Raw genomic sequence first — 12,543 nt, 5'->3', positions numbered from 1 at the left:
TGATCCAAGTTCCACTGTACAGATGTTGCAAAAAACAGCTGATTGTGAGCCTACTTAGGGCCTTAGAAGTTATTTCGCTAGTTAACTTATTTTAAAAGCAGTCAGAAAACCATTTGAATTTTAAGCTGGCATGTTTATTATATGACTTTTGCTAGAGCTGCCATGTTCTACCTCAGGTTTTTGTGGGGTTTGTTTTTTGGGGGGTTGTTTGTGTGTGTGTGTGTAATGTCTAACATCCTAAATACTTAGCAAAATCTTTGCTGGAAAAGAACTACTTATACTAAGAAAAAACTAACTTCATTAGATAAAAATCATATTTAACAATATTTTAAATCTTAATAATGTTTCCCCTTTCCTAGACTGGCAGTTCCTGAGACCACAGGAATTTTATCTTAATTTAGCAGGATGGCTGGTTCTTGCACAAGCATAAAGAGCTATGCTTGAGGAAGAAAAAAACTAACGTCCCTTAAGTCAGGGTAATCACAAACCACAACTCAAGCACATATACATAGGCTGCCCAAATCCAAAGACAACTCTGCACAGTATTAAAACATTTCTGAAATAGTTGGATGGGTTTAGATGAGTTTAGACCCAAAGGACTAAACCAAAAATTCTAGGCAAACCTCCATGTCACCTAAGCCTGACAGCAGGAAGACTCAATTCTAGCCAACCATAAATCAACACATTTATCACAACAGACTTTGAGAATTGTTTCTTTTACTTACTATATAAAATGGTGGTTAATACAGAATGCTCATTTATTAAGTTTAATCCAATGATGAAATTATTTCCCTTCTGCAATAGTAACTTAGGCTTTTACTTACCTTTGCTCAAAGACATTTTGATGGACGTATGAGATAAATGCTTCAATAGGGAATGAGAGATTTAGCTCCCCAAGAACTGCCACATTTATTACTAAAATCACTGGGTCTTCAGGTCCTAGAACAATACAGGAATCTATACCAGTACCCAAGGACGTGATGCTGTACCGCTAAAACCATCAACAAACATTTGTACAGCACTGTACAGCTTTAAAAAGGCAACATTCATATATTAAATATTACTGGATAACTAAAGGATCTAGACCTTTCTTTATAGGACTCTCAAGATGCTTCCTTCACACATTACATGCCACCTCATATTCCAACCAGCCTTTTAAGTTAAGCAAAGGCAGGTATAAGATGATAAAACTGAGGCTCAGAAAGCTTAAGTCATTTGCCAAAGTTCACACAGCTATTAAATGGCAAAGTAGAAAGTACACTTTGGGGTGAAGGACACTCTTGCCTGCCTCTCTGTGTCAGAGCTCCATCAGAGAGCTGACCGACTTGCATCTTGTGCAGGCAATGTGATCAAAGGGAAACCTGATGATGACATCCCAGATATACGTCCTTTCTTGGTAGACAGCCAGCAGTAAGAGTTGTTTCACCTATGGACACACATTAACAGAAAACCCACAGTTCTTTACCCAAAAGGCAAACTGATAATTAAAAAGGTAAGCCTCCTACTGAGCCAAAGCCCAGACTTTTTTTTTAAGGATTTATTCAAAAGTTCAGTAGCGAACACCATAAAAGAAAATCAAAGACAGATCTCTTAAGGGTTTTGTTTCCCCTTTTCTAACATTTACATCAAGCAAAACAATATCTCAATATCTAAAATGGCAATGCCAATTATCCGAACTTGTTTTGATAAATGACCCCTTAATAAGCATTAATACTCTTTAAATATTTCAGGTGCGTAAAATGTTTCTAGAATTTATTAAACCTCTATCTTCTTAAATACAAAGAATTGCTGGTGTGTCTGCTGTGAATCACTAGTAATTGTATTTTATATAAAGTATAGTAGCTAACATGTTTTGAGCTCTTAACATGTGCTGTGCTCTGGGTTATTTACATACAAAGTCTCACTGAATCCTCACAACCCTATGATGTAAGCACAAACAACTTTAAAATCTACTGTAGTGTTTTATAAATATAGAAGCAGAGGCAACGAACATTAGTTAACAAATCAGAAACTAACAGAACTGAGATGTGAAGCTAGAAAGTCTAACCACTACATTATACTGCCTCCTTATGCTCTGCCTGTTCTCTTCTGGGGACTGGAGATTATGGGAAAGGCATGAACTCTGGAATCTGACTACCTAGGTTCAAATCCTAGCCTCCATGCTTACTAATGAGTCTTGGAAAAGCTAGAGCAAACCTCTCACTTTTCTTGGCTACCAAATGAACGGAAGAGTTGATATAATAGTTCTTGCATCATGCCACTGTTATGAGGAGGGTATGTAAGACTTAGTAAACAGAACTAGCTCAAGTAGAGGACTCAAAAAGATCAGTAAGTAATAACACAGTGATCCCTCAAGGAATAGTGAGGTGTTTGGGGCTTTGGTCCCACACCAAATGTCTTCAAAATGCTTTTGCTGAGTTCTTGAAACTTTTTTACGGTTTTTTAAGGTTTTACTTTCTCAAGCTATCACTTTCTCAAGCTGGCCCTCCTGGCGGCAAACATGCCTGTATGCGGCGGTCATCTCCTTTCTCCTTTCCCCTCTTCTACCCCTCCTTCCAATACGCTGTAACCTAGAAAGCTAAAGAGCCAGACTTTCTAAAATGATTTTAAGATTTTATTATTTTTTTGAGAGAGAGCGTGCACGTGCACGAGCGAGCAGGGGGAGGGGCAAAGGGAGAGGCAAAGAATCTCAAGCTGACTTCATGCTGAGCATGGAGCCTGATGCAGGGCTCAATCACATGACCCTGAGATCATGACCCCAGATAAAACCAAGAGTTGGACGCTCAAACGACTGAGCCATCCAGGGGCCCCTAAAATGATCTCTAAGTAAGAAAACCAGGTTGTAAAGGAGGATTCAGGGTCTCCTAATTAGTTAAGAGAAAAACTTCAGTGCTTTGTAACATCTAGTTTTGACTTTTTTAGAGTTCTTTGTTTGCTCATTCAGCTTGTGATTTTCAAGAGTGTAAGAATACTGTATGTTTTAGACTTACAGATGAGCAGGGTCTTCTTGCCAGAGCATGGGAGGATGTGACTCTGCTACTGGTACATCAAATCAGATACACTAGACAGTGAGGGAAGGCTGCTGCAAGGCTAGTACACTGCAATGCCCAGGACAGTCCACAAAAGCACAAACAACCCTTTTCCTCTGGCTTACTAAGGGCGAGGGGAGCTTAGAGGTGACAGCTAATACGGCTTGTGGTCTGAGGTCCTATACTGGAGAGGAACTAAGTAATCTCGAAGACATCCTCATTTTAGACACGTCTGCCTGGGGGGACTGCCAGACATGGTGGCTTGACAGAACAACTTTTCTCCACACTACCCTAACCCAGTGCTGTGTGCACATGGTCTCTAGTAAGGCAGCAGAGAGAAACAGCTCCAACTTTTAGTGATGGGCCCATTAGACAAACTTAAGTACCAAAACCACTAAGTGTCAGAAGAGAATATAATCACACTGTTTACTGTGTGACTATCTTCACTGGATTAAAATAAAAGCACACAAGGGAGGGGTGAAATGGAGGTGATCATACAAAATGTATTTCAGATACCTCAAAAATAGAAGCTGTCAAATTCAAAACAAAGTTTAAAATACTCCACTTTTATCACAGCAACTATATCAAGCACTGCTGTATTTCTGTGTCATACCACTGTAACTGCCGTTTCGCAAAATTCAGCAAGTCATTCATTCCCTACCCAAGAAGCTGGTCTAGGAATAGAAACAAATGTCTGTTTTTAACTTCCAAACCTTTCTTATTGCCTATGTTTATGAACAGGATATTCCACATTGGAATCTTTTAAAATAATCAAGCTCCAGGGACACCTGGGTGGCTCAGTCGGTTAGGCATCTCTTTAATTTTGGCTCCAGTCCAAGTCTCAGGGTCGTGAGATTCAGGCCCGCTATTAAAATAATGTAAAAGCCATTTTTAGTTTGCAAGCTATATAAAAACTGGTGGCAGGTCATATTTGCAAATGGACCATCATTTTCAGATCTTTGACACAGGTTACCCTAATATTTAAATATGAAAATGCAAAAAACCCCACCCACTGCAATTTTGAGATTAGGTTCCCTTCAAATCTGGAGGCAGTTGTGGGATAGTCCAAAGGTTAAACAATGTGCTATTGTGCTTTTGATTTAGAAAATAAGCTTTTCAGACCATTTAAAAAATACTGGCTTCTAAAGATAATACTAAAATGTTAAATAAAAGTGTGTCTTTGTAATAACCTTCAAACATATTTGAGCTTCCCTCAGGAATGACTTATACTTCTGCAGTGTTCATATTATTAGCACAGTATTTTTAGGTCTATCTTAGTACAGCTAGGGTCCCCCCCGCACATCCCTGCATAATCCCCACAGGTCAACTAACCAACCATAAGTCACTGTGCCAACTGTAAATTTCTTTAGCATGATACAAGCTATTTCCTAAAGCCTCATTAGAATAAATGCTGGGTCTAAAACATGAGAACACTCTTGGATCAGAGAGGAAGATTTTGAGAACATTGGATTAGTCAACCTTCTATGAGCTTAGCAGAAGCATACAAGGTAAGTACCTATAAAATCTCATTATAGGGAGTTCTGTTACAGATATTCAAAGCAGGTACTATATAAGATTTTTTTTAATGTATTTATTCATGAAAGACAGAGAGAGAGAGGCAGAGGGAGAAGCAGGCTCCCAAGGAGCAGGGAACCCAATGCGGGACTCGATCCCAGGACCCTGGGATCATGACCTGAGCCAAAGGCAGATGCTTAACCATCTGAGCCACCCAGGCGCCCCAAAGCAGGTACTATATAATCCCTCAGTTTCCACATGTCAGTAGGTGGCGGAGAGTATCCTTGCCAATTCTAACTAAAACAATTCTGAATAACCAAAACCTAGCTCTGATTCCATACTGACTCTCTTAAAGAGTTTATGTGGTCACTCTTATATGGGATAACCTTTTAAACTGGAGTTGTTGCCTCTAATGAACCTTTTCCATTTGGTTGGGCTCAGTGGACTTTGATCAACCACCTTCCCTGTGTGCAGTACCCTCTGTGGAATGGGGGGAAAAGGGTGCAGTCAAAATTAGAGGAAATAAGCTTCCTCATTTTAGCAACTTTGTTCAAGCAAATGTCAGAGAGCTGCTAAGTGGACAGGTGGTAAAGAAAACAGAGCTCTACGGGGCGCCTGGGTGGCTCAGTAGGTTAAGTTCCTGAATCTTGATTTTGGTTCAGGTCGTGATCTCAGGGCTGCCTCGCATCGGGGCTCCAAGCTGGGCTGGAGCCTGCTTAAGATTCTCTCTCTCTCCCCCTCCCCTCCCCCTCCCACCAACCCTGCTCACCTATGTGCTCTCTGTCTCCCTCTCTATAAAAAGAACAAAGAAACAAACAAAAAAAACAACAGAGCTCTTCATCACGAACCACAGGGGAAAAGAGACAAACTGAAACCAGAGTGACTTAGCTCAGGTATCTGAAAGTGGGTGATTCACTCAGAACAAACATATTTTGCTCTGGGATACCAAAATCTCTTAAGTAAGCATTTGAAGGAAAAATATATATGGGCCTGACATTTATTTTGGACCTGGAAATTCTGCTGGTTTCATTTCATAACTTTTAAAAATCACTAGTAACTCCATTTATCCAGATCTTGCTCAGAAAGGGATGGGGAAAAATATAGTTTCCTAGGAGGGTCATCCAGCTAGTGGTTGTATCATCAGTGACCTCAATTAAGAGCAGACAGTCCAAGAATTTTGGGTTCCTGAAATAGGGACAAGCTGTTCAAGATTTCTTTCATAATTATTTACTGCATTCTAAATATTTATGGTCTCCAAATGTGTGGACAGACTTCCCACAACCTGAAATATCTCTAACATATCTAGTGGCTCAAGAACAGTGTTTTTCAAATAATAGGTCACAATCCATTAGTAGGGTAGAGACCAGTATTGTGGGTCACAGAGAACATCTTCAGTGAAATGAAAAAAAAACTTTTGAAAACATCAGCAACTATGTCATGTTTTAAAGGTAATTACTCTCTCTGTGAATCTTTTCTTCCTGTTTTTTTTTATAGTAATATATGTGTGTGCACGGCTGTGGTGTAAAGTTTCTTACTGGGCAGTAATGGCAGTCTTAAAATGGCTTTATATACCTGCCAAATCTAATAGAAATAAGAGGTAAATAAGCAACCAGGACAGCAGTCAAACCTGGAAAAAAACTGGGTAGCTATCATCACTTGGCGGTATAGAAGGCTTAGGCGGGGGATGACTGGCATCATCTAGGAAAAGGGCATGAGGTAGGTGAAAATACCCAGCCTCAAACCCTGGGGGCACCAACAGTTAGAGGTTGCGTAAAGGAAGAACCATGTAAATCATAGGAAGGAGTGACCAGGAAGCTGAGGATCCCCCTGCAGGCTTCCTCTAACGTAGGGAAAACCAGTATAACTAAAAGTTAAAGAAGAGGTATAAACCTTTCAATTTCCCATTTTTACAGAATAAAATGTGAATGAGGATGGGTTGGAGGATATTTATGAGTAAGGAAGGTAAAATAGATTTTACAGCACCTGGAAATATACTTACTCTAACGATATATACGTATCTAGGAATACTTAGCTGAATATTTTGTGGTGTGTACTATATACATCAAAAGAGAATGCAGGTATCCAGTTAAACCATCTATTTCCATGTTTGAAGACAAGACATGGGTGAATCACATGATATGAGTTAATCATTTTAAGATTGTCCACTGACTTTATATAAAGATATCAAACCACACTGCAGTGAATTCTATCTTTAAAACATATTTTTCACTACCTTCTTGCAAATTTCAGACTAAATTTCTTCCCAAAAAAGGGATTAATAATCTAGGAAGCACATGCTCTCAACAGAAAGTATAATGGAGTAACAGGATTGTCCTTTGTTTAGGAGTTGTTCCAAAGTTATTACTCTGAGCCCCTGTCAATAAAAGCCACAGACTCTAATGCTCTAGGCAGCAGCCTCATTTGGAGGCAATAGGGTTCTCTTGCAACTTATATGAAGATCTATCATCATGACTACTTTAAATGCCTTTGCCTTACTTCACAACTTATACAAATAACACGTTAGTACTCTTAGTCTTAATAATAACAGGATGTTTCCTAGAGTGGGATGGCAACTTCCTTTCTCAATATTAGAAGCAACTACTGCTCAGGACAACCAGTGTGTGACAGAATCAGAACGACGGTACTGAAATGGGCCTTAAAAATTATGTTGCCCACTTTCTTCATTTAACAGATAAGAAAGTTGGGGCTTCTCCCAGGTGGTCTAGAGGAAAAAACATGGCTGTCAGAGCAAGTCAGATGAGGATTTCAACCCCAGTTCTATTACTGGTTCATCACAAAAAGTCAGTTTCTTCATCTGTAAATTAAGGGTAACAACCAATTTCACACAGGAGAATTTAAATGAACAATGCTTTTGAAGCGCTTAGCTTGGGGCTGACACATGGTAGGTACTGAGAGTGAGTCTGTCTCCTTCACTCACCCTACTCTAGTCCTCCCTTGCTCAGGGCAGAGCACAAATTTGAGACCCTGTTCTGACGTGTCTGTGACTTCACAACACACAAAGGAAAAAAAAGTCACAAGAATTTTTTTTAAGATTTTATTAATTTGGGGCACCTGGGTGGCTCAGTTGTTAAGCATCCGCCTTTGGCTCAGGTCATGATCCCAGGGTCCTGGGATCAAGCCCCGCATCGGGCTCTCTGCTTGGCAGGAAGCCTGCTTCTCCCTCTCCCACTCCCCCTGCTTGTGTTACCTCTCTCACTGTCTCTGTCAAATAAATAAATAAAAATCTTGGGTGCCTGGGTGGCTCAGATGGTTAGGCGTCTGCCTTCGGCTCAGGTTATGGTCCCGGGGTTCTGGAATCGAGTCCCGCATCGGGCTCCCTGCTCCTTGGGAGCCTATTTCTCCCTCTGCTTCTCTCTCTCTCTCTCTCTCCCTCTCTCTCTCCCCCTCTGTCTCTCATGAATAAACAGATAAAATCTTAAAAAAAAGATGGTAAATTTTAAAATAAATAAATAAAAATCTTTTAAAAAAGGATTTTATTAATTTATTTCACAGAGAGAGAGCGTGCACACATGAGCAGAGGAGAGGAGCAAGGGGAGAGGGAGAAGCAGGCTCCCTGCTGAGCAAGGAGCCCGATGGGGGACTTGATCCCAGGGCCTGGGATCATGACCTGAGCCGAAGGCAGACACTTAACCAACTGAGCCGCCCAGGTCACAAGAATTGTATACTTGAGGTTTTCATTGGTCCTGATTTAAATATGAAATTAACAGTAAGTAGCTTCCTATAAAGAAGCTGAAATCCAAACTCAAGGCAAGATATGGCAATGGTTTAAGGAACGGGAAGAGAAAGAAGTAAACCAAAGTGAGATAAGGGGAAAATGAAGCAGGCCAGCATTGTAGACATCAAGGTTGGAACTCCATATAAATGGGTATCCATATCAAAAGCCGGAAATAGATTAAAGAGAAATAGAAACTGAAATGGCCCATTATATTGGCTATAAAATCAATAGTGACCAAGAAGACAGAGGTTCCAGAGGTTGAGGTGAAAAACTGAGGCCAGTAAGAGATATCAAAAGAAAAATAAGTGCAGGATAAGCAAAATCAATGGAAACAGCTGCTCACTTGAAGTGCTCAGCAACAAGGAGAAAAAGCAAATAATAACCATGTGTGGAGGCAAGATCAAAGTGCAGAGGCTAAGAGCACACAGTCTAAAACCAGACTAACCTAGATTCACATCCCAACTCCACCATGTCATGGCTGTGTGACCTTCTCTGTGGCTTGGTCTCCATACCTGTAACATAAGGATAAACATAGTACTCACTGCGCTGGTTCTTTTTCTGTTGATTCTCATCTCTTCTCTATATTACAAGGAGCTAGAAATCTATAAACTGCATTTTCCAAACTCTCTTGCCAATTAGCTTCCTGTTGGATACTGCTCATGGGAAACAGGGGCAGGAGATGGCAAGGTGAAAGAAAGAAAACGTCTTTGTTTCCTGTTCCTGGTGGCACCTCCAAAAGCAGCCACAGACAACCAGAGGCTCCAGCAGCATCTGAGGTGGTTCCAAAGCAGCAGAACCAATGAAGATCTCCAGCAAATATATAGAGCATACAGTTCATGCAGCAGCTGACTGAAAGCTGGTTAACATCCCTTCTCCTTTCTGCTCCTCCAACATTCATCTACACACATACACCCTCTCCCCCTCTCCCCTTTTGCTCCAATATCCACCCCTCCAACACATACCTTTTTCTCTTTGTCCCTCCAGTCCTTCCACTACCATTGTAAGCAATTCCCTGCATTAATCCTGTGCTTAAAACATCCTCTGCTTTTTATTTTCCTGATTGTACATTAACTGATAACACCTACTTTTTATGGTGTCATGAGAATAAAATGACTTTTAGAAAATGTACTTAGATCAGAACCTGGCACTTTATAAATGCTAACAGTTGTTAGCCTCTTAAAATCCCCATGTCTAAAAATCAAGCTCCTTGTCCCCCATAAAGACTAATTCTGAAAATAGATCCAATCATCCTTTCCTTCATCCAGGCTCTAAATCTGAGTCACCTTTCTTTACATCAATAAGCAAAATTTGTAGGTTCCCACTTCAAGGAGCACTCCCAATCTCCATTCACCAAGAGCAACCCCTTATTATTCCTTAACTAGGCTGGATCAATGCCTTTCCCTCCCCAGGGATATATCAGCTTACAGGCTCCAGTTCATTCTACTCTGCCCTAGGTGGATTTTCCTGTAAGGAAGAGGGGAGGTGTCTGATCCTGTCACTACCAGTGTTGCCCAAGGTCATGAGCTCATTCAATCATATAAAGGCCTTCATGAAGCCAACTCTTGCCTACTTTCATAACAGTAGTTCCCACTATACTGCTTCCTATTTGTATCCCCAAATCTTACACTCCAACCACATCAGAAATCCTTGGCATTCCCCAAACTCCCTCTGCCCTTTGCTCCCACTCTACCTTTGCACAAGATAATTCCTCCATATAGAATGCCTTCCATGCCCCTCTATAGAGCCTTTGCTAGATCCCTTCCACCTCAAACAGAGCTAACCTCCATTCTTCCAAGTATCTCACCAAACAATACTATTATACCCTAACGCTATATGCTTGCGTTATAACTTGCAAGTATTGAGCTCCTCGAGAGACTAGACTCATCACCTAGCTGAACGCCCTCCATATGGCAGGACTTCCCTTATGACCACTGAAAGTTGTCACCTCTTGGGGCAGCTAGCTGGGGTTACCAGCCCAGTGGCAGCTTTTCTATAGTTTAAAACCTCCTACTCCAGTGTATTGTACAAAATATTATTTTCTGTGTGTTCTGAGGTAAAAGAGGTTGGAAGCACTCTACTCTGTAAGCATCCCGCTCAGCACCTTTCAAACAAAACAACAGCACTGGTCTTTCACCAGACCTCATGAAATACAATTCCTTCTCCAATTCCAAGTTTGAACTGGCAGCATTCTCTACTATTAAAACCTACAAGTAAAATAAAAACTATACCAATTCCTCACCTATCTACAACTTTTTTGTTTTTGAAATGGGAACACAAGAAATTAAGTGAAGAAAGCACAGATCTTTCAAATATAAGAAAAATAGATATTCCAGACTCATTTGCATTCAGAAATATTAGATTTTATTTTGGACCATTAAACCCATAATTGAATTCTAAGACAGTCAACTGGAATGCAGAACATGGTCCCCCTCAAGGAGCGAAATTGTAGTTAGCTTCTTAGCTTCCATCTGTTATAAATAGTATAAAACAAAAGTGTTTCAAATATTAGCAGTTAAATACTGCTCTGGAAAAAAAAAACATACGTTCATTTAAAAGGATAAGGAAATGCATGATTTTTGCAGAGATTCTGACAGGATCTTCATGATCCTTTCAAGGGCTTAAAAGTTTCAAGACACTATTTCTAACTTTACTTAGGAAATCTAAAACTTGCATCTTCCTTGTTACAGCTCTGTCATTGTAATTACCCTTCTCCTATCAACCACAGTTTAATCAAAACTGAAACAACGAAAGAGAGAAGGAGAGGAGACAGGAAACTAAGGGAAAGAAACGCAAACACTGGAGGCAAAGAGGACATACAAAAAGGTAGAACTGAACTCTAAAAAACAAGTGAGAAGGAGAATTATGAAAAGAAAAACATCCAGGATATTCCAGAAAAGCTGTCAGAGAAACTGAGGAAACAAATTTGCCACATAACAGCACTAACAACCAGCTCTGTAACTCCTCAACAGGAAGAGAGTTAAAATAGGTCCTGGAGTAGGCAGAAAATAAGTTTTTCAAAGGTATACAGTCATGTTTCCCACACTCACAGATGCTGGTCCCCTGGAAAGACTTCTCTGGCCAACAGTGAAATTATAAAAGGACATGTTCATTTTCATAAAGCTAAATTTATCCCATTAAGAAGATTATCCTCTATTCTGAGATCACTCTTTGGTATTAAAATTTTTTAAATTATATCAAAATCTTGTTTTGTTTTTTTAAAGATTTTATTTATTTATTTATTTATTTATTTGCTAGAGAGAGAGAGTGAGAGCACAAGCACAGGGAGCGGCAGGCAGAGGGAGAAGCAGGCTCCCCGCTGAGCAAGGAGCCCGATGTGGGACCCGATCCCAGGACCCTGGGATTATGACCTGAGCCGAAGGCAGCCGCTTAACCAACTGAGCCACCCAGGCATTCCTCTTGTTTTGTTTTAAAGTGTAAATACTAAAGGTGCCAGTCCGGGGCCTATTCCCACAGATCTTTTCTTTGACAGCTCCTTATCTCAGGAGAGTTGATCACTGCAAACATCATTTCTCAGGCTCCCAGGTCACCTGGATTTTCTCCGGGTTCAATCTATGGGAAGCACTCGTGGAGAACGAACAGGTGGGAGGAAAGGTAGAGCCAGGATACCTCTCCCTCTCCTTCTCCACTTCAGGCAGTGTTCCCAGCAATGGCTGCATTTCTTCTATGGCTCCGGCTCCTACCAGGAGATTCTAACCTCAGAACAGCTCTGGCTCCTAAAGCTCCCATACACGTACCAAAGGTGGTACTCTTCTCTTCCTCCTGCTGCTCATCTCTGGGTTGCCTCACCATCCTATTTTGCTGTCTCAGCTCCTCTGTCACAACCAGGAGGTTGTATAACCAATCTCCTGCACTAAATTCCTATTTTAAAAGCCTAGAGTGGTTTCCCTTTTCTTGGCTAGACTCTAACCAGTATATTAAGCCAGTGCTTTCTACCTGTATAAAAATCACCTGGAAGGGCGCCTGGGTGGCTCAGTTAAGCGTCTGCCTTCGGCTCAGGTCATGATCTCAGGGTCCTGGGATGGCGCCCCGCATGGAGTTTGCTTCTTCCTCTGCCCCGCCCCCTGCTCATGTTTGCTCTCTCTCTCTCTCTCTCTCTCTCTCTCTGAAATAAATAAATAAAATATTTTTTTAAAATAAAAGAAAAATCACCTGGAAGGCTTATTAAAACCAGGCTCTGGGCCCCACCTTCAGAGTTTCCCAGTCAGAATATCTGGACTGGAACAGAAGAATGGGCATTTCCAA

At 40.8% G+C, this 12,543-nt stretch overlaps 1 protein-coding gene across 2 annotated transcripts in view; it reads right to left on the bottom strand.

Annotated features, from left to right (window-relative positions):
• ZSWIM6 (zinc finger SWIM-type containing 6) overlaps positions 1-12,543 on the bottom strand; it is a 190,057-nt gene that overhangs the window by 154,867 nt on the left and 22,647 nt on the right. The window contains exon 1 of one of the 2 annotated variants that reach the window (XM_028123913.2): positions 8,726-9,194. The exons of the other annotated variant lie outside the window; for it this stretch is intronic. Coding sequence (XP_027979714.1) covers positions 8,726-8,852 — 127 coding nt within the window. The 5' untranslated portion in view covers positions 8,853-9,194. Of the gene's footprint in view, positions 1-8,725; positions 9,195-12,543 lie in introns of those variants that run through there. 2 annotated transcript variants of the gene reach the window in all.

This window comes from Eumetopias jubatus, unplaced genomic scaffold, assembly GCF_037043125.1.
Source record: "Eumetopias jubatus isolate StellerSeaLion01/CBP00866 unplaced genomic scaffold, mEumJub1_p1.0 scaffold_5, whole genome shotgun sequence".
In the NCBI taxonomy this organism is placed as follows: domain Eukaryota; kingdom Metazoa; phylum Chordata; class Mammalia; order Carnivora; family Otariidae; genus Eumetopias; species Eumetopias jubatus.
This window is presented reverse-complemented; position numbering and strand designations above follow the sequence as displayed.